Source organism: Gallinula chloropus, assembly GCF_964237585.1.
Source record: "Gallinula chloropus genome assembly, chromosome: 7".
Lineage (NCBI taxonomy): Eukaryota > Metazoa > Chordata > Aves > Gruiformes > Rallidae > Gallinula > Gallinula chloropus.
The window spans coordinates 5,951,642-5,974,211 of NC_140092.1; the positions used below are offsets into that span (position 1 = coordinate 5,951,642).

The 22,570-nt window shown below is 38.7% G+C and overlaps 2 protein-coding genes across 2 annotated transcripts in view; both read right to left on the reverse strand.

The window, feature by feature from the left end:
• Positions 1–1,151: 1,151 nt before the first annotated feature.
• Positions 1,152–1,772, reverse strand: FGFBP2 (fibroblast growth factor binding protein 2; the record flags this gene model as incomplete). The annotated part of the gene is made up of 1 exon (XM_084267072.1): positions 1,152–1,772. One exon carries the CDS (start codon positions 1,770–1,772, stop codon positions 1,152–1,154), a length of 621 nt encoding a protein of 206 aa, XP_084123198.1.
• Positions 1,773–7,915: 6,143 nt separating this feature from the next.
• Positions 7,916–22,570, reverse strand: part of PROM1 (prominin 1) — a gene marked incomplete at both ends in the record, with an annotated part of 51,440 nt that continues 36,785 nt past the window's right edge. The window contains 15 exons of the mRNA XM_084266620.1: positions 7,916–7,952; positions 8,385–8,500; positions 9,991–10,083; positions 10,615–10,683; positions 10,762–10,842; positions 12,181–12,234; positions 12,602–12,619; positions 13,313–13,405; positions 15,737–15,808; positions 16,062–16,208; positions 17,475–17,559; positions 17,842–17,945; positions 18,357–18,480; positions 19,304–19,456; positions 21,288–21,447. Of these exons, the coding sequence (XP_084122746.1) occupies positions 7,916–7,952; positions 8,385–8,500; positions 9,991–10,083; positions 10,615–10,683; positions 10,762–10,842; positions 12,181–12,234; positions 12,602–12,619; positions 13,313–13,405; positions 15,737–15,808; positions 16,062–16,208; positions 17,475–17,559; positions 17,842–17,945; positions 18,357–18,480; positions 19,304–19,456; positions 21,288–21,447 (1,406 nt within the window). The remainder of the gene's footprint in view (positions 7,953–8,384; positions 8,501–9,990; positions 10,084–10,614; positions 10,684–10,761; positions 10,843–12,180; positions 12,235–12,601; positions 12,620–13,312; positions 13,406–15,736; positions 15,809–16,061; positions 16,209–17,474; positions 17,560–17,841; positions 17,946–18,356; positions 18,481–19,303; positions 19,457–21,287; positions 21,448–22,570) is intronic.

The following is a 22,570-nucleotide window of genomic DNA, read 5'->3' on the forward strand; positions in this document are numbered from 1 at the left end:
CAGCTTTCATCTCTAACCCACTGAAGCACACACGGACCCACGCGAGGGCAGTGCCCAAACGGAACCGCGGTTGCGCAAACGCAGCACCCCTCAGTGTGCAGCAGACCCAGAACAGTCAGTGCATCCCAACGCTCCCAAGTGCCACCACTCCAGTTTCATGCAGTTTTCAGGGCTGCTAAAACGTTTCATTTTGGGGGTGAAAAGAGAAAGCAGCTACAAGGTTTATAGAGATAACTTATTTTTAAACCAAAATTCTTATGTCTAAATTATTAAGCTACAGCACAGACCTTCTTTAGCTGGTTTGGTTTTTTTTGCTCTGCAAAACAAAAAAGGAAAAAAGTTAGTCACTTTGCTGTATTAAGCACAAGACAAGGGCAGCAGCCACCAAAACACTGAAACCAGCTTGTAGGCTCATGCTGCAGGCATCCCCTTTTCAGTCAAAAGTTTGCCAGGTTCAGTCCCCAGCTCCTGGCTTTCTCTCTGAGTCGCAATGGAAGTATGTATAAAGCAAAGCTCTTCTGTGAGGGCTTTCCCTTTTTAAATCCTGGCTGAAAACCTGAGGCTTCCCAGACAAGTGCCTGCAAGCGACCCCCTATCACCTCTACAGAAACAGACCCACAAACCAAGCCCGTCTGTTTGGTTTTACTTGTTTCTGCGAGTTGCTTACAAACTAATTTTTAAAGTTAAAATGGTTAATTATTAACTAGCAGTTCTGATGAACAAGCCTTGTGATCTCAAATTTCTGAATCTAGTGTTAAATTGTTCCAGCTGATGCATTTGTTACTTCTCTTACCTTACTGGCTTCAATCCAGGGGTGAGCACAGGGAGGAAGGAATAACAGAAGGCACAAAACAAGCCCAATTCAAACAGTTAGAACTGAAATCCCATAGGATCAGTAACAGAGAGGGCAAACACCTCGATACCTACTAGAGACTTCACAGGAGGCTGTCAGGGAGTCCTGAACTAGTAGTCATCACTGGGATTTTAAGCTGTCCAGCTCCCACAGAAGCCACAGCCCAGGCTTTTTCATGTTAGATTTTAGTAACAAGCCTAGACCCTCCCTGTGCGCACCCCCTAAATAGAACTACAACAGGTCACCCTCAGTTATTCTACTGTGCTCCAAGATGAGGAGTTTTACCTGAAGCAAATCCTTAACCTCTAAGGATGCCAATAATGTAGGAGCAGACACCATGCAGGGATTCCCAGCAATGTTCCCGTGCCAGTTTCATTGCTTCCATTTCATTTTCAGACCCTCGACCGCGTTGGGTTGGTCTTATCACAGGTAGTACTGGAGGCTTCCCTATTTTCTTCACAGAGCTTCTCCCTGCTCCTCTCACAGAAGCCTTCTGCACTGATTTCTCCTGGCTCCCTAGATCTCCTGGCTCCATACCAGCGGCTATCTGCATCATGACAGCATCTGCAGGAGCCTTTTGGCACATGGTGGTCTTCAACACTCGTGTGGACTCACAAGCGTGCGGGAGCTTTCTAAGCTCTGCGGCGATCTGATTCCAGTAGATCTTTGGGTTGTTTCTGAAGGCACGACAGACTGAGGGCTTGCCAGTGAACTCACACCAGTAGGACATGCCTTGGCTTCTGCATTCAACTCTAAGGTTCAGCTCCTCGTCCCCGCTCACGCTCATTGTGCAGAGATCTTTGTTTTTAGTCCGAAAATTGATTTCTTCACCGTTGCTCCTTTTCTTTGGCTTCAGCTTCTGTCCCAATCCTCCCATGCCACAGATGGCTACTAGGAAAAGCAAAGCAAAGCTCTTCATGGTGAGAGGAGTTGACCGAGATCCTTGAGCGACAGGATCCGAAAGAGTGAAAGCGCTAAGTGGCTGCACACAATTTAAAGGCTTAGGGCACAAAGAAGCCTCTTTCCAGCAAAACGTGGGATGTTTGGGTTTTTTTTTTTAAATAAAAATAATAAAGCACACTTCAGTAGGCATGTGCCCATAAATTATAGCTCGAGGGAGTGTCAAATAACCTGTGAACTCCCAAGAAGGTAACAAGACAAATCTTGTAAATGCAGTTAAATACAGAACAGTAGTTGTATAACCAAAAAAACACATTCCTGTCCAGGTCGAACATGTCATATTTGATTTTTAACAGATATTTTCCATTCTCCAGCTGCTTTACAGCTATCTTCATGCCAGAGCTTGTAAGACCACATTGACGTAAAAAAAGGTAAAAGTGCCAAAGCAATCTATGCAGCTACATCTGGGTGATTATAAATGTGTCCTACTAGCAAAGGCTGACTTGTGGAATGGGTTTTCTGTGGATTTCCACAGTAAGGATGCAACTTTAGACTTTGTTTTGTCAGCACATGACATGCAGCGGGGACACATGGAAGAATCAACTGCAAATTCTTTGAGCCATGAAACATCTTTAGACTTGCAGCATCTGGATTAAAGCTTTAGCAAAATAAGTTATTATGGGCCTAAACATAAGCCAAACATTTGCAAGATGTTAATATTTATATTTTCTTGTTCATGAGCTGTAAAAATGCTGTAGAACAAAGGCATGAGAATGGCTGCACATAAGGGAACAGAATACCATTGTCCCTATCTAGCCATGTAACAGGTATCGCTGAAGGAAATACCAAGGCAAAAATACTCATTTAACACAGAAAGTGAAGCAGAACAACAACCACCTGCAAACAATACTTGCCAACAGAGTCCTCAGCTGCTGTTGCACCCCAGCTAGTCCAAGTGCTGCCTGCTTAAAGATGGAGCCACCTGGAACAGCCACTCTGGGTTCTTCCTTGTTCTTCCTGCAAATGTGTCATGAAGATCCCCATGATTAAATTCCCTTTGATGGTGACAACTACACTGGGTCTTTTTCATTCCCCCTCTAAGGCCGTTTCAATAACATTTTTAGTGGATGTCTCATTTCTAGCTTCTTACCATGTGCTGCTCCTCCTGACTATCTCTTCCAAAGCCCAACACCCAATCCTACTCAGTATTTACATTTCACTCTTCTGTTGTTTTCTGGGGAAGTCTTCTCACCCAACATCCAGCTGGACAGCAGAATCCAGTAACTTACTTCACACTTCATTTCAAGTCCCTGCTACAAGCACTCAAAGACCTCCCAATGTTTGATAAATGTATTATTAATAATACACAAACGTATTATTAGTTCCATACATTTATGTATTGCAGTTAGTATGTCATGGTTAAGTTTTCATTTCTGTCCTCTGCCTGCACTTCAGATGAAACAACAGCCCATGGTCTGTTGCGTCAGTAGCATATAATATTATTATATAGTATATTATTATATATGTATTTGTGGAAGCTGGAAGTGCCCCAACCCATTGTTCTTTCAGTCCTTCCAGCTCCAATTCCTGATCTTGCTTAACCTAAAGCCATCTACAAAAGTCAAATGCAGCAGAAATCTTTAATCAGGGCAAAACCAAAAGGTAATCTTCATTAGCAGAACTCCTCTGACACAGGTCTACAAAACAATTGACAATCAAACATTAGGTAGTTAAGCAAGTTCTTTTTTATTTAAATGAACTGGGAACATTTTCTCAAATTAAAAATAGAAACTTTTAAAAATCTGCAGTTCTGAACATTACATATACACATATGCTACATACTGTCCATTAGAAATGTTTCTATTCATGACCTAAAAATGAAAAATTTAAGGTTATTCCAATTAAAGACTGGTATAACTTTTCAGCATTTTGTTAAAATTAAACATTATTTACAGGATTTTCCCTACTTCAAGCCAATGTTCCACTTGTTGGAAACAATGTTAACAATACTGACACATGAAGAGTCACTATTTTAGATCAATCGACCCAATTGCTTCCCCCGCCCAGAAATGTTTTCCACTAGTACCACAGGTACTTTTGGCCTTGTTGATGTGAATTCTGCTGTTAACTAATTCAGCAATGCAACTGTGCACCTAAAGTCAAGGTGGTAGCTCTAATAGTACAAACGTTCCCTCCATTTGCTAAGAGCATCTGAATTCCAATGATGAAAATCACCTTTTGAAATTGTTTAGCAACAATAGTATCACCGCCCTGAAAGAGCCACAGCTTGACAGTGATACTATTAAGGACATTACAGAAGTGAGTGTGAATGAGGAAAAGGGAGATAAAGAAGTTAAAGCATTCTAAAAATCACCAAATGACATCTCTCATGCTCTTTTTGAGTACTACTGAACTCTAGAAAGCTTAGCTTTTTCGCTATATTATGCGTCACGCACACTCCCAACCCTCCCACCCAAAGAGTGTCAAAACAAGCTTCTCCAAAAAGCCCCTTTTAGGTCTGTACTGCAAAACCCACGAAGCACTAAATTAAAACAAGAGGGAGAAAACAAAAATGCAACCGAACTTCTCAGAGACACAAGGAGACACCGTGGATCCCATTACACTTCAACTTTAGTCCAAAGTGGTCATTCAAGAGCACCAAATAGCAACACTGATCATGCTGGTAAATTCATTTGTGAGGAGTATTATACAATATTAAAATCTTAACTAAACACTTAGAAGTTTTAAGAAAAAATTATATACAAAAGTCTCTGTATACAAAATGTATTTTTATGTAAACGTGTATGTACTGTATTTAACACAAATCAACAATTTAAAGATAAGAACCTTACCAATTGTCAGAAGATCGCTAGGCAAAGGCTGTTAATCTAATTAATTTATAGACTGTGATGTAAGGTAGAAAGCCCAGTGTATAAAAGTAAAAAAACCAAAAAACCCATTTTAATTCAAGCCTCGAACAGTGGTATTAGAGAGGCAGTGCCCTGATCGTAAAATATTCTGTACAGTAGTTTATGGCATAACATTCAATAGTACATCTGGGATTTATGGTACAGGTGACAAAGCAAGTGGCTCAGGATTTGGAAGATGAATGCAAATGCCAATACATCTTGAAGAATAACAACAGATTCCGGTAGAAGAATCTTGAGCCTCATTTACATAGCCTGGAAACAACCACAAAAACAATTCAGCACAATTTGATGGAGACAGAGTTATAATGTAATTCAAGCACCATGAATGCATAATGATTTTATTTTTAAACCTTTTAGTTAAGCTCATGTTACAGAAAGGAGAGCAGCCTTCTTAAAAACAGTAAAGTAGTAATAGACCTAGAATTGACTTAAAAGTTTATTACTTACCCCTGAATGTTTCCAGTATGTATTACCACTGTTCCACAGAGCTATAAAAGAGAAGAAACACAAGCCACAACCATAACTTTTTTTGCCCAGAAACAGAACAGAGATACCGTGCCTAACACTACAGTGAGACAAACTCAGTTAGCACAAACTGTTCTCAAACTTTTCTACCCCTTTCAACAAGAATTTTTCAAAGGAAATCAATCTATTATTTTCTCCACCCAGCTTTCTAGTTATCTTTGTTTCATGACAGAAAGAAGTGCTTGGATTAGTGATTAAACACCCCTCCTATGAGAACTTAATCCAGCCTCCAGTTTTGCTCTCACAAAAGCAGTGGCTGCATCTGAGGTTATTGGTATCTTCAGCACGTATATAAAAACACCTGTATGAGTTCTCTATACAAATATGGATACACCTCATATAGATCTCATACTTGTATTGGCAATAAAAGATACCTGCATCTCTTCTGAGCAAAATAATCCAGTTGATTTTGAAATACAGAAAAAATACCCCTATGGGATTCTGCAAAAGTACAGGTGTAGAGAGTTCTAAATCCTATCTCTCAAAGTATCTCCCATGATAATTTGAGAAAAAGCAAGGGTAGTCTAAAAGGAAAGAGTTTCCTGAAAGGAAAAGCTCTATTGCTATGGGAATCCCAGACTGAGAAATTCAAAGTATGTATCTCATATAATTAGCAGGTTTTCAAATTATCTCAGCACATCAGAAGACAGCATTGCTTCAAACCAAATCCTTACATTTTATTATGGAATCCCATTTGGAGTAACTTAAAATTCAGGCAAAGGAAGTCAGGACTGAACAACTGGGTTTTTGTCTAAAAGATTACTTCCCGTGAGTAATTTTTAGCTTATTCAGGAACACTGTATTCAACTACTCCTCAATCACTGAAATATCACAGAAAATAGCTGCTACAAACCTCAAGAGCATTAACATTTCTATTAAAGACTCAAAGAACAGAAAGGTATTTCTAAGGCCTAAGCAATTATTAGTTTCCACTTGTGTGAAATACCGAGAGTCCTTAAAACTGAGAGTCCTTAGATATGCCAGTGGAGAATAGTGTTGAATTCAAACACTTTGCAGGTTAATTTAAGGAGTGATCTTAAGTTGCAGAACAGACCATGACAATTATCATCATGAATGCCACTAAACACATGGGCCTATATACATATATAAATACTACTTTCAGAAGTAAGTGTGGAAACAAGATTTAGTCAGTAAATTGTTGTAAAACACATGTCCAACTGACGCAGCCATAAAAACCTAGCAAGGCTTCCAAATTTTGAGCTCTCTTGGTTATTTACCCATTTCACTGAAAGAATGGTGATATCTACCTTCACTGCCAATAGTCAACCTGTACTTTCAGTCATGTAGCTGCAAATTAAGGCGCAGTGAGGCACAGATTTCAGTCAAACTAGATCCCTTCTTAAGCAACTTGGGTATTTTGGAAACCCAAATACTCAAGTTGTGGGACATGCTGTGCTATCCCTATGGAAACTGAAAGTCTCACAAGAAGTCAAGGTTTTACAGCACGTAAGTTGTAGGGACAGAAAAGAACCCAAACGTTCTCCTTTGTAACTTGAACTTCTTGTTCTGTGGCGTCACACTAGTTCTACCCATACAGAAACACCCATTTGCTCTGTTTGTGTTTTCTGCATACCCTGGATCACCTGCTTTTTGCAAAGGAAAAGCTCTTCTCACCATCTAAAAAATACAACTCAGGAGTAAGAACATACCCCATCCTATGCCTTTCAACTGCTATCAGAATATTTTAATATGTTAATTGATTTAGGACCACCTGTTGTGCTAGATAAATACCCAATTACCTGGATTTTAAGGTCAATTTTAGGCACCTGCTTTAAACTGCTGGAAATTACTCTGATATCTGTTGCTATGTAAAGAATATTTAAGAAATATAAGTCATACAGCATTTGCTATAGTAAGTAACCATGCCAAAAACCCCACCAATAGGGAATTAAGTGATTTACTTTAAAAAACATGCAGAAAATCGGATTGGTGATTAATATAGTAAATTAAGTAAGGATTTATGAAGGCATGCAGTTTCAGACTTGGTTTACCTTGTAAAAACAGGATTGTGTATACCATATAAATGCTCTTTATGATAACCATTATTACAATTTTCTGTACTGTAATAAAATAAATACACCAAGAAAGACCATGTTAACTATAAGATGCACTATGTACAGTATGGCTTCTAAGACACATAGATGGATGATGGTATTATATGCAAAGATAAACTGTGTCTGTACAATAGAAGATAATTTTTCCTTTGTAACATTCAGGAGTTATAGCATCACTATAATTTTCATTATAAATATTTTTTATATTCTCAAAAATTATTTATTTTGCTATTCATGTTGAGTTGGATATTCTAATACAAACTATAGCCTGGTGAAACAGAGTATGTTACCTCTTTTGAGGTAACAAGTTACATTGAAAATATAAACCCTTCCACTTGAATAAAGTATTTTAAACAAATACCAGCAAAAATGTCTTACTTTTCATGGGTATACTTTCAAGACTGGGAACACAGAAGAAGAGGATGGAACAATTAACTAGACCCTAATAAGTGAGCAGTTTCAGCTGTAGATGCTAGTTTCTGCTTTCCTGACTTGTGAATGTATGTTGAAAAATGATCAGTGTGAAACCTGAGGAAATGCAGTGCACAGGCTAACTGAACAGTGAGCAAAATGAAGAGTAAATAATAAAAGAGTAAAACCAAAACTGATGGGAAAATACGTAAGAACAGTTATCATAAAGTAAAATGCCAAGTCCCTGAGACAGAGGAACTGCAATTGAAAAAGGAAAGACTGGTTAGGAATAACTAAGACAGCAAGAAAGCAAATCATTAATTCAAAGAGATTACAAAGCAGGCATAATTTGCCTTAACAGATTACTTAGCAAAGCTATTCACTTGTACCTTTGGAAGACATTTATATAAACACCGTATGAGCTCTGAAGACCTCATTCTGACATACGTTTCCCCAAGTCAGAGCTGACAATGCCTGCACAGCCTCATGGCAAGTCAAGGCAACCAAAGCCTGCCTGCATGAAGCACTTTGCAGACACCAACCCAAGCCTGCAACATTTCACAAGAACATGCAGTTCTAATCTGACAGCGCAGGTGGTGTGAGGATTACAGTGCCTTCATGTGAGACACTAGAAAAAAACCCCAACCCCTTTCCATCCATTTGCCATTAGCTTATTTAGCAGGTACTTACTCATCATATACATCCTCTGTATCCATTCTACGGTAGTATTTGGAGAGCTTTACAGCAAAAATTATGGCAGGAATTAAAAATACCGAAGAGCCTCCCAAACCAAACCAGAAGGTATTCTGAAACAAAGCAAAATCCATTTAACACAGAGAAACGTGTCAGAAAAATACTGAAACCTTGCTTGATATTCTAAGCACTGTTACTAGAAGAACACAGGAGCAATTAGTGGCACCGGGCTTGTGGACTGTCTGAGGCTACTTATATGAGTGTGGAATGGAGTATGTTAAGCATTCACCACCGTCCATGTCAACAGAACACCACCATCTTACAAACAACCAAACCATGTTGCCCAAAGCCACACAGCCATCATGCCCTAAGAAGTACTTCCACACAGTCAGCCTTGGGCTAGAAAGCAATTTTGCATGGCTAGTAAGTTAATGCTGAGACCTTCCTTCTTTTTCCTTCATATTTTAAATTAGTTCTTTCCTGTGGTTCCTGTCAAAATCTGAGTTTCCAGCACCTTCTCGAGGTGATTTTTAACTTGCTAACTGCAGCCTGTTTGTGTAACTAATTTCATTATCACACAGTTGAACTGAGTTATCACCAGATGCTAAAATGATGATTTTTCATATTTGATTTGTATTGGCTGGAGGCATTTTGACTTAAGTGACTCAGCTAAGCTCTATCATCAGGAAAGCCATGGTCCATCTACCACCAGATGGTGAGTGGTTTCACATAGGGGAAGAGAACCTCTGTAACTTACGAGATAATCAGTGAGTACAATGTGATTCTGTCAGGCTAGGAGATTTCATCATTAGGCATTATCAAAGGTAGAACGCTTCAGCTTTGATTAATCACATGCATTTACTGTTGGTATGATTAGGACCTGGCTAAAAGGGCTGTAAAGCTAAATGGAGATGTTTTAGGTGATGGCCAGGCTTCTTACTCTAATTCTAATACTTGACATCCTTTTTCCAAGCTCTTTTGCTAGATGAAAAAGCCATTATTACCCTTACATATTGCTACCAGCCATGCTCAAAGCCTCCACGCTACAGGAATGAATCAACATCTGTCTGCTGCAAGTCCAGTGAGAAAAAGTCTCTTTACCTCATTGGGGGTTTTCTAGATTACAGGAAAGATGCTCAAGAAAGGTTTTCCTTAGTATTTCTCACTCACTTCCATCCCTTGCCCCATCCCCTTAAATTAGAAACAGTTACACAGCTGAAACTTCAGATCTTTAAGCTTTTCCATTTCATTAAGTGCTTCGGAATCAAGTAATCAAACTGAAATGACCCTGTCCAGAATTTTTAATCCAAACCAGTAGTACTGTATCTATGTTGCAATTCAAGTTGGAAGGAATTTAGTAAGAACAGTCAAGTTTACAGAATTCCTGCTAAAAGAAATTTAATGGGAACCTAAACCAAGTCCAGCAGTGGTTTGGCTTCAAACTTGATCCGGATCAGAACACTTTTTTCCTTGCAATACTTTGGATGCAATACTTTATTATCATACTTCAGAACAGTCTAGCCAGAGTAATTAAATGCAGATTTATGTTCAAAGAATTTCCCACTTGATGCCCCAATTTTTAGTAACAGAAAATATTTCTTACCACAGAATCAGCTATATAGCTGCATAAAAAAATATCTACTGCTGTATCTACCACATTGGCAATAGGCTTGCATGCTGCTACCTCCATAGCAATCTGAAAGAGAGTATAAAAAAAAAAACAACCCAATAGTTTGAAGTGTCTAACAGAATAAAATATGAATCTCAAATCTTCCTTACAGTTACAGATACTGCTTACTGAATTGTTATCTCTCACCCTATCCAAATTCAAAATAAAGTCCAGTGGGATATGCTATCGACCAAGCATACACATCTTTAAAACATCAGCTGAAGAAAGAAAAATGAAACGAGACACTAATGACATCAATTTGAACTAAGCAAGGTCAGGCTCAGTGCACTCTTAGCACAAATGGCAGATTTCAGGCTTGCCTTGGAAAAGTGATACTATGTCAAATTTGCATTTTATTCCAATCAACAAAACGCATCATTTCTAACCTACTTCAAACACAACCTAAGTATTTATAGAATACAAGTTTTCTCCTTTGTAATATATCTTAGCTACTGAAGCTATAAAACATGCTATTAATAATAATAATTAATAAAAATATTAAATTATCTAGTCTTTTTTTTAAAGGCAGCTTCTCTCAACACAGTAAATGCACCTTACCGACTCCTTGACCCACTCAACGTATTGCTCAAAGTAGCCAACTATGGTATCCATGTACTTTTTTGTCTCCTAGGAACAGAAAAAGGTAAGTAAACCTCTATGCTCAGGAAGCCATAAATTAATGTATTTTAATCAAATAAAACTTACCTGGACAATAACTAGAGAAGCATTGTTGTTTATGAGAAGCTGGGCAGCATTAACAGCGCTAATGACATTTTTCACCTTAACCTGGAGAGGAAGAGACTGTGCTTAATATAAATAAATCCCTTTCAGGCTGTCACAATGGTGCTGCAGCCACTGTCAGCAACCTATTTTCTTGCTAACCAGCATCACTATCCTATCAAAACCTGACAAAGCATGCAATTCCAGACAGAACAGGAGCCTGCCTAAGGATTCACCATCATCTGACAAAATCTTGTCACTACTAAAAAAGAAAGCTATCACTGGCTATCAGCAGCATCTTTTCCTGAAATTCAACTAATATATTTGACCAGTTTTCCATTCTCTTTCTTAAGTGTAGAGATACTTTCATTAATGCATGTATATACAGTACAGACACACAAAGTGCCTAGGAAGAAAACAGTGGACCATATACCATCACTACTCTTGATTACAATTAAGAATATAGATTTTTTTTACATATAAAGGTATACATCATCCTTTTCTTATTACCACCTTATTTCACAGGGTCTTACCAGAACCCATGAACATCCAGGTTCTAAGTAGAGATTTTTAAAAGAAATCTAGCTGGTCTGCTACTATGGATAGGTGAAAAACATAGTGGGAAGAGGCAGGTATGGTCCCTCACGTCAGGGAAGAGGCAGGTATGGCCCCTCTTGATGTTGTGACTGTGACTCAAGGGCTAGCTAGTGTCACTGGCATCTTGTGACCAGAGACAAGCAGGCTGGTGGTGACAAAGTTTTGCTGCTAGAAAAGTAATCATCCTACTGGTTATTGTCCTGAGTCCAGCACAACATGAAGGCAGCTGGTCTCACTGTGGTACAGGCACTAGGTGCTACTTATAGGGGAAATGTGGGCTGCCCTAGGGAAGCTGCTATACAGACCCAGCTTCCCACAGTGAGCCAATGCTACAGGAGCAGGAAGGTAACGAGTACAATGCTGAAGAAACAGGGGAAGCTGAACTCTGGACAAGAGGTGGTTAAGGAAGTGAACAACAAAGCTTTCTTTTCTCAGTGGTACTGCTGCAGTTTGTCCCCCACAAGTCCTGTATTCAATGATTTTAGAAAAAAAACAACTACATTTTTAGGAACGTGAATAACACAATGCAAAGTCTATTTTATGACATGACAATTAGGCTTAAAACATACTTCCAAAAATGTCTCAAACACATTTTTCCCCCCATTTCTATAAGGAAGGGAAAACAATGGCAGAAAAAGCCATGCAGATAGAGGTATCTAATCCATTCTATATCTAGCTGTCTGGTCTCTGCCAGTAACTGGACAGCTAGATATAGAAATAGCTGTACAGAAAATACACAGCCTGCATATGTGGTGGGTGGATATAAAACACACAAAAATGTTCCTGCTGCCAGAAAGAAAAACTTACCATAAGTTCAGATGATGTCCTCTTCAGTAACCTAATGCTCTGATTTAGAGTGCTCTAATAGAAAGGAGAGGAGAAAAAGGTAAGACTCAAGTCAATTTTACAGGTGAGAGCTCACTTGTTTAACAGTATATGAATGCTCTGATTTCTATAGATTATTATGTTTAAAATACAACATTATCTGAGAATATAGTAACAACAGTTGTATTAAAATAAATATATTGTGTTTTCAATTGTTGAATCAGTATTTCACTGACAGCACTAAGGAGTTATATGAATTATGTACTGGAAGACTTCAGATTTAAAGTTAGTGGCAATAAACAGTGTAAGATTTATTTGGAGGGGAGAAAGAACAACTAAAATCTGAACCAAGTGTTCAGAGAATTCTATAACTGTACAGTTTCTGAAGGGAAAAAGCACTTACCCTAGCTTTAACATATTTCTTGACAGTCAGTTTTGTAAAAAGAAAAAGAGATGAGACTAATTAGGAGTTAATTAGGAAAGAGAACAGCATAGACTCAGAAGTGGAACAGAAGACCTAATGCTTTTCTATATATAAAAAAAAAAGGCTCTGATGGTGCAGAAATACTGTATCTGATGTTAGGAAAAACTACATGTCTCCACATTATGCAGAGAAAAAAGCAACACCTAGCACATATGAGATTCACAGCTTGACACTATAAAAATCACTGCCTGGCAAAATCAGCCAGAAGATGCCCTTTCATCTTTTATAGTGTCAATAAAAAAAAGACTGCTCTTTGGCTCTAAATACTACTGTCAGGAGTTTCCAACACCACTGCTGTTAAGAGATTGCTAACTCCAACAAATAAAGTGTGAAAGCGATAACTGCTTTTACTACTGAAGACAAAAGAAACAAGAAAAGGAATGATCTAGGATTAGAATTTTGTGAAGTTCAAATATAAATCACAGATACAGGAAAAAAAACAGGGAAAAAAGGTCACATAAGTAGGAAAACTATTCATTAAACACATACTTTAACCAGATTACTCTTCAGTGACACAATGCAAATGCAACCTGTGCTTAGGTAATACTGTAAATCCGTGTTTCTAAGCCATATTTAAGTGATATAGAGATTTATATTTTCCACAACTCTGTTTTGACAGTAGTGTTTTACCATCGCTTGCTCCAGCGGAACGACTTGCTGATTATGAATCATCCGAATGTTGTTTGCGTGTCCTTTTAAGGCATTTTCCAGTGCTCCTTTTGGCTGCAAAAAATGCAATTATGTAGCATTTGTTCAGTAGTCTCAAAGCTTTCCAACAGAGCAAAAAAACAATGAAGCTGCACATGACACTCATCCGCTGCAGAACAGCTGATGCTAACAATGGGGTATGGCAAACCCAACTCCTCAGCACAAGGATGGGGAAAAAAATTCCCCTTATTAGTAACTCAAACCTCAGCAACCACAATAGACACATTGTGCTGCTTTTCTGGCTATAGCATTATCCACATGGTGCACTAACTCATTTTAAATACAGAAGAGGGAGCACATCCCCCCTCTCACTCGCCACGAGCCAGACTTCATCGCAGCAACCCTGCAGCACAGTGCTCCAGCTGGGACCAGCGTTTCCAAGTCATGGCTATTTGAGTTTTGTTTTGGGCACTCTGGGCATTACCCTGAGGTGTTCTCTGCTTTTGGAGGTTTTGCCCCAGCTGAGAGCCAAGCACCACGCAGTCACTTGTTCTTCAAAAGGGAGTGCAGGGGGAGGGGAAGAGGGAAGGGAAAGGGAAAAAACCAAAACCAAGGAACCAAAACCCAGTGGGGTGGGATAAGGATAGTTTACTAGAACAGCAGAAAGATGGATATAACAATGATAACAGGACTTTAGAGCAAAATATATTAAACTGGTGATACACAATGCAGCTCCTCACTGAACCACACAACTCAGGCCATGCAGCCCAGAATCATCCCAAAACCAGACTGTCCCCAAAACAGCATGGTCTGGAGCCACCTGTTCCTCCTCCAACCAGCCCCCCCTTTATACTGAGCATGACATAATTGGCATGGAATACCCCCTTTGGTCAGTTTGGGTCACCTGTCCTGGCTGTGTCCCCTTCCTTCTTGTTAGCAGGGAAATACAAACAACTGAAAAGTCCTTGATAGCATCAGGGTGCTATCAGCACTGCTCTCATCCTAACTCCCAAACATGGCATTCCATCCACTATTAGAAAAGAAATAAACTCCATCCTAGCCAAAACCAGGACAGTATTGTCAGCCAGTGACTTGGAAAGGTGTCTGGAAAGGGCATTTTTAATTTCTGCAGCTCCCAACTTGCAGTCAGAAGACAGAAGTTTGCTCCCTGATTTTAAAGTCTGGATGCCTGCCCTGAGCTCACACTTGCTGTCTTGAGCAAAATACTCCACAATTTGATTTTACCCTCAGAAACACATTTCCATTTCCTTTCTGTGGCAAAATCACTTGGCTCCCTGCATAGAGACTGAATACACACTGCTAACTCCTTCTGACAGTGTAATAATGGCAGAGCCCAATGCTCAGAGATGTGTTTGCTTCCCATGAGTGTTCACCTCAGCAGTCAATTGTGGTCACTGAGCAGCTCCAGGAGATTTCCTCTGCTGTACTGACAAGCTGAGCCCACCCAATAACCCCTGGGGGTGGTATTGCTCCTTCCTCCATACCCTGACCCCTTGGTTTGATGCAAGTTTTATTCACAGAATCACAGAACGCTTTAGGTTGGAAGGGACCTTTAACAGTCACCTAGTCCAACCCCTCTGCCTTAAGCAGGGACACCTTTAACTGGATCAGATCCCATTTACAAAAACATAACATTCAATTTTGTGGAAGGTGCCAGAAAATGCAAACTATACTCCCAAAGTTAATTATTCCAAAAGTTCTTATTTACTTTTTATTGATTATTCTTATAAGCTTTAAGAGCTACTACTAATAACAAAGTAGAAAAATAAAGTATCTTTGGAAACCAGTACAATTTTGGAACAATTGTGGGCAATATTGTAGCTATACCCCCTGACCACTATCCATGTGGCTGCATTCAGAGAGCCCTTCAGAGTAGACAGGATCTCTATTGTGCATTCTCCCTCCACAATGAAGCCCCAGTTCTCACTGGAGCCCTCATGAGCTGCTGGCAGTATTAATTTTACAGCTAATTGCAAAATTTTCTGCTCAGTAACTAAAATCAATTAACTCAAATATTTCTCCATCGTGATCTAGTCATTTTTTTCTTCTGAGACCCTAAACCATAGACAGCATAACAGGAAATGCTCAGAGTATTACCCTCCTTTCTTAAGCAAACAGCAGAATTTATGGAATTACACTTCTAAGACAGAAAAACTGTACATCAGTTTCCATATATAAATCAATAATCAGCAACAGTCAAAATACAGGTCATATGCAGCATTGTTCTTGAAAGTTTTTCCTTACATGACCATGCATCATGTATGCAAGTGTCTGAAGTACAAGAATTCTCCCCTAGTAAGTCTAGATACTTGGCTATATATTTATACTTATATAATATATAAATGATACATTTTATTGGTTATTGCATTAGTGAGTTAAACTTACCAGCTGGTCTGCTCTTGCTTCCAAGTCATTAGCAAATGACAGAAGATCAACCTTGGTAACACTTTTATTGATCTGAAAGAAGATGTGAACAGTAGGGAAAGAAAGAGAGTATGTTGTTATTTCATACAGAGACTGTTTGCCTTAACTACACCACCTACTCTGTCTGCTCTCTAGTTCTTTAAACACTTCTTTGTCTTAACTTCTGACTTGCTTTTGCAATTCTTCAAAACACACCCTTTCACACAAAAGTGGGTTTTTCTCCATCTGCCCACTGTTAGAAATTTCACTTTATGCTTTGTCCCAGTTGTGTTTACTACAGTCTCACCTCTGTCAAATACGCTGCAAAATTTATCCCTTCTATTCCTGAAGAGCTGAAGTTCAGAAGATTCTCCTTCCCAATTTCATCCAGCAGAATGATTTTGCTGAGGTTTATCTGAATATGTTCAATCTTTAGTGCTACATCTTCTGTGTACTGGGAGGGAAACAAAATAAAGCACAGAAGGGGTTTGCACTCAGCACCTCCGCAAAGTATCTTGCATTGGCTGACTCACAAATTCCCTGAAGAAGCAGACAATGATTTTTGTTCATTTCAGTTCAATTCAGTTAACTCAGAGATCCCACAGGTAAAGCCCTCCCCTTCCCTGCAGTAACCACACAGCCCAGCCATGCTCTAAACGAGCCGCGCATCTTTCATACCAATGAATTATTTGCCTCCTGTTAGTGGAAGGCAAATAAGTTGCTTCTCTGAATAGATGTGATGCCATCTTAAGACACTGAGAAGAAACAGAATTCTCTTTCTCCCCCAGGAAATGTTATCCTTGAAGAAGTTCAAGCTCTACACTAGTCCTAACCAAGAAAACCCAGAAGATTCAGCATGCCAGCTATGGCTAGGACAGACACTGTCTGCTGTATTGGCCACAAGACAGATGGACTCTCTTAACTCAGCATGACTTGCTTATCATCATTTGAAGTCTTCCTGCACTGCACCCAGACCTAAAGCATTACCTGTCCTGCGCAGATAACAGAGCAAAAGATGAGGAATCTGGAGACCTGACTTCCTTCCCAGCCTCCAACATCAGTCTGTTGTGGAAACTCAAAATGATTTTCCCTCTTAGTGCATATTCCCCATTCATTTATTGATGTATTATTTGGGGCAGGGACTGTATCTATTAAGTGTGGGTAGAGTGCCTGGAGAACAGAACACATATCCCCTAGAGGCTGCTCAAATCAAGAGCAGTGTTGTAGGCAACCCCAAAATTAGTACAGCCATGTAATGACAGTGAGGTCACATATTATTATAGTTTAACTGAAAAGATTTCATTTTATCCCAACTCCTCCATACCAAAATCAGAACCATTCCTAGGAGCACAGCATAGCATACCCCCAGTCAACAGAAATCTGACTGGAATCAGAATAGAATGCACCAAGAAAGGCATTTATATAAGGAGCAAGACTGCCATTAAACACCATAAGCAGCCTTTGCAACATGCTAGGCAAATTTCAAAATTAAATCTTTATCAGTACTCATAACAAGAGCACATCAGAAAACCTCCAATGGCCCACTGAGACTGGCAAAGAACATCTTGCTTGTAAGTTCTTTCTTTCTTTCTTTCCAATTAGCTTGGGCAGTTCTTGCTTCCTTGCAGGATGTAAAACCCAGACAGGCTCTACTGTGTTTAAGAGTAAATACCTCTTCAGCCTTCAAAAATACTCATGCACTCACACTTTCTTTACTTACCATACTAATATTCAGAAATTCATTGATATTGAACAGGTGCTCCAGGTGAAGGGAAGTATAAATTCCTTTGTTTTCCTTGCAATCACTATAGAAATAAAAGTAAGTAATTAACAATTTCTGCTGGGCCCAAAGATGCAAAATACTTTATCAAAGAGCTCAACTAGTATTGTTATACAGTATTATGCTACAACTACCTCTAGTAACTCATATACTGGAGAAAATTGCTTTTGCTAGTTGATTCACTAGAAAATCAGAATGGTTTCTGAACCAAGTGTTATTTTTACATGAGCTTAAAATATGAAGCATGGAAAATGTAACAAAACCAGTATGTATAAATTGAATTAAACTTTGACCATAATGTTAATACCTGTACACTTTTTCAAATGTCAAGTTAATATCTGGATTTTTAAACAGGATACCAGCAAGATAGTTTTTCCAGTGTTGATTCAGTAAGTAGGGAGTATCCAAAACCTAGAAGACAAAGTTATTCTTACTATAACTCTGAGTTTTCAATGCATTAATTTACTCATATGTGACCTTCTGACATATACCCACATCTAAGCTTGTCACCCACCAATGCAAATACAACCAGAACAGTGAATTCAAACTCTCTGGTGCAGAAACAGTATTAAAACTCCACGTCACCAAGAAATACTGAATCACAGAAAAAAAAAATATCTCCAAGGGAAGACAGGCCTGCAGTATTTACACTGCAAACTAAACCAAGAAAGGGTGAATTTGTCTATTCAGTGTGTAAAGGGAAAGTAAAACCAGACCCAGACTCACTTGAACTGTCCCACAAAAACCAATAGGCCATACATAACTGACAAGACCACTGGGATTCATAGGGATGCTATTAATTAATAACTTGAATAACTTCACCTTGAATAACGTTTTGTCTTCAAAGGGCTCACAGACCAGTTTTTCTACATTTCCACCTGTGACAAAGGTGAGCACCACTACAATCATCAGCACCCAGGAGAAAAGAAAACTGAATCCAACACCACTGAAAAAGAAATAAGAAATAAATTAAGTCAGTCTTCACTTTTTAGAGTGAAGTATTGATGCTTGGGGCAACAGTTAAACCGTTAAACAGTCAGCAGCTGTAAGAGAGATATGAAAAGTGGCAGAAGGTTGAAATACTTTGTTTTCCAAACACATTCTTGCCCTCTAAAGCCTTCAGCCAAGGTGCATCTAAATGCAGGCATTTGCATTAGTCATGCAAACCCTTTTATGAGTTAAGAACCACAAAAACAGGTTTTTTTCTATTTTAAATTCAATTTTCTATTTTAAATTCAACTCTCTAGCCTTCTGCCTAAAACTCTCTTTAGAGCACATTTCAGATGTAATCTTCCCTTGCAGAAATTACATGAAACCATTACTGAGAACTTCCAAGAGCAACCACAAACCTCCTAAAGCACTCAGAAAGTCAAGTGTTTCTTGTCTGCTCGCTTTTTTTTTTATTTCAAGCAAATGCTCAAGTGTACTAAGAAGCTATGAATGCCCTTTATATTTTCAACTATCTGGTGTTCCCAGTTTTTGCAGTTTTGAAATGGGCTTACACAGAAGTTCAGTAGTTGCCCTAAAAGAGTAGATTCAGAGGTTTTGTCCTTCAGCAACGATCCTCAATGAAAGAGCAACCTCAAACCCCCAAGCCCCTCAGTGGAAGTACGAGATCAATATTTTTGTTGTTGTTGTTCTATTTTCTTCCAGCACATATACATAGGTAGCCAAACAAATCCTTTTTCATACCTATGTCCTTCAAAACCAATGAAAACAACCTTCTACAGGTCCCTTGATTTTATTTTTCAGCAGCAAGTGAAACTTACGCCATAAGAAAGTTTCCTCCAGTGTTGGAGATGCAGCCTCTGGTTGTTGGAGAAGCATGTTTATCATAACCACAGGTGCCACATAGCAGGCCAAGATAGTAAAAGACCAGAATCAGGACCACCATGCAGCATAGAATGAGACAACCCAGCCACCTAAGGAAAAAAAGCCAAAGTGTCTGGTTATTATTAGCATTCAGTGAACACACTGGACACCTACAGATATGTCAGACTATGCCATATACCCAGTTGGCCCACTCGTGGGTCTGTCTCAGCAACAAGTATTAGCAATGAAAAAGAAGTTTTCCTATGCTAGAACATAGCCTGTGATTCTGGGCCAGAACAAAACCCCTGCTGGATTACAGACAGCTGCTACTGAAGGGCTGGGGAACAAGCTTCACAGGAACCAGTTCCCAACCCCAGTTACTGCAGGTGGACTGAAGTGTCATAGTGCTCCATGTAGACCAAGCAATGATGAGGCAGAGGCTCAAGCAGTAATTTATTCAAGAAGCAATTAAGAAATTTATGAATGTGGACTTGCCATGGGTCGTGAATGCACAGGCTCTAAGGCTTACTACTTCTTGCACACTGTTAGGCTTGTAATTGTAAGTAGCTGTATTTAAGGCTATTAAAACCCAGGCTTTGTGTGTCTGTGCTAAAATGCCTTCAAATGTGTGGAGCAGGTAAAGGAACTTGATCAGAATGATCTTAGATAGGAACTGAACTGCCATTTTTATTAAATCACATTAACAGTTCTGTCTGCCCACATATTTCAAGCACATCCATTTATCTGTACATTCTATATCTCATTCTAGCCCTTCACTCTCTCCCAAGTGCTTCTGCTCTTTCTTTTTCCTTTTCTTTGTACCTTTGTAGAGAAAAAGCCAGACCCAGAAAAATCAGAAAATGGAATATTATAATAAGTACAGTCCATACTTGAGGTCCTACTAGGTTAGGTTTGACAAGAACAGGTATCTAAGTGCCATGTAGGTATTTTTCTACTTGTTTTGCATCTAAATACAAAATTAACAGAGGCATACTGTAGAAAAAATAGGCAATATGTTTATTTAGTTCAGTGCAATCTGAGCTTCAAAGAGAACTCTGATGAATTTGTCAAATTAAGGCTCACCACAAAACCTGTCAGATGAGGAATGGGCTAAAGGCAAGGTTGGAAAGAAGGTTCTTCAAGTTCAGGCATCTTCTGCTCACTTTTATTTAACATCACATTAAAGCCATTACACTTATTGTGTAGCAGTGAAACTGATTGTGATACAAAGATAGAAGCAATTATCAATTACAGGATCAACTGAAGTGTTGAAATGTAGTGAGAACCTGATGAGCTTGAGGACTGAAGACTAAATCTAGACAAAATTATATGGTATGAAGAGCTTTATGCTTCAAAATACGAGATTACCACACAATTATAGGAGTTACACAAGTCTCAAATAAGAAGAATGTTTTTTTCCTCAAGGTATAATCAACCCATACATTCACAAGGGCATGTACTACACCAGTAGGAACAAGCATGTGTACACCAAAGATTTAGAAGGTGTGAAGAACTCCTGCTACTCTTCCATGGCAGAACACATGCAGAGGGATTGGCTTCACAGCCTCTCCAGTTCTGTGCTCTTGTAACTTACCTGCAACTCAACAAAACAAAGTCTTAAATAAGAAGCCACCCTGGAATTGTGAAAGAATGCATCCTTTGTGTTACATCTTCCAACATCTACCTATGTCTAGCCTTCTTGAAAAAGGCCTTGAGACCTAGAGAGTAGAAACTACCTCTTGCTCTGTAGTGGAACAACACCCAGTTGCTGATTAGTTGCAGTTTTGGATTTTACTAAAACAACAGTAGAAACCCATTTGCCTTATAGCATCTTGGTTTCACTGCATTCATCATTAATAGTTTAATTGCCTCTACAGAATATTAAAATATTACTATTGAGAACAGGTAGCACTTCACTCCTGCCTAATTTCCTGTACATACCTATAGAAATCATACTGCTCCACTATTGGAAAATAATCTTGAACATATGCTTCACTCTGTGTAAGATAGACTGTCAAATCTGCTAAAATCTTCTGCACAGGAAGGTTTTTTGTGAAGGTTGTGATATTTGAACCAATGGATTCCAGCACATTTTTGATATCTAAAAGAATAAACAGATTGCACTGTTATGGATTCATAGAGGAAATTTACATTCCCTGTATACATTATAAAATGATATTAAGCCATTTGCCACATGTAACAAGCAAGCCATGAAGACAAGCATGAGGAGGAGACAAGCAGGCAACAAAAACATTGAGCTTTCAAGTAACAAAATGGCATTTAAAACACACAGTTTATTTTTAGCATTCAGTTTAATGATGAAAGATGTAGGTGTCGAGCCAGAGTTCTCTATACTTTCATTATATTGACTGGGTCACTTTTTATCTAGCCAGCTTAGATGTTGCTTTCCATGCAGTATTGGAAACAAGAACACTGAGCAAGACAATTTAGTCTCTTTATGAAGAGGATGAAAATCTATTTAAACTCCATCCCTTGGGAATGCAACATTGCAAAAGAAATTAGACTGCCTATAGTAAGAACCTATACGAGTTACTTTCAATCTTATTAAAAAAGATTACTTCAATTCATTCCAATTAGTTAGCAATGCTCTTGAGATAATGATCAATTAAGCCTTTTCCTCAAGTTAAGAACAAACATGCTCCTCTATGCTCACAGTTTAAGTACATGCTATTTAGATACACAAAGACACGATTAATTGACTTATATGTAGCCTATTAGAAACTGCAGGTTCTGTTTACTCTTTCCCTTATTTTGACTTGAAATATACTTGAATCAATGGGATGTATAACTACAGGTTGCTTATTTGGTAGTAGGCAACATCTTCCTCTCTTTCTCAAACAACAACTGGACAAGTTCTTGGCTGTTTTGATGTTCACTCTTCTAAATTCAACCAGGTACCAAAACACTCTTCTTTGAAAAGTTTCCATATAGGTGCATTTTTTTTCTAGTAAACCTACATTTTTTTATTCACTTTGTAACTCAAACTCAGTTTTTATTAAAAAAAACCCTTAACAATTTATATAGACAAATTAAAATGACTTCTCTGTGTTTATGCACACCAGCAGCCACTGAAAATTAGTAAATTTGCACTAGATTACCTAATGAAGAGCATAAGATCAGTTTTAGAAAGCTGGCTCATTTTAGGCAAGTTCACACAGTATGGTATGGCTTGTATACATACTGTATTTTCATTTTGCCCAGGA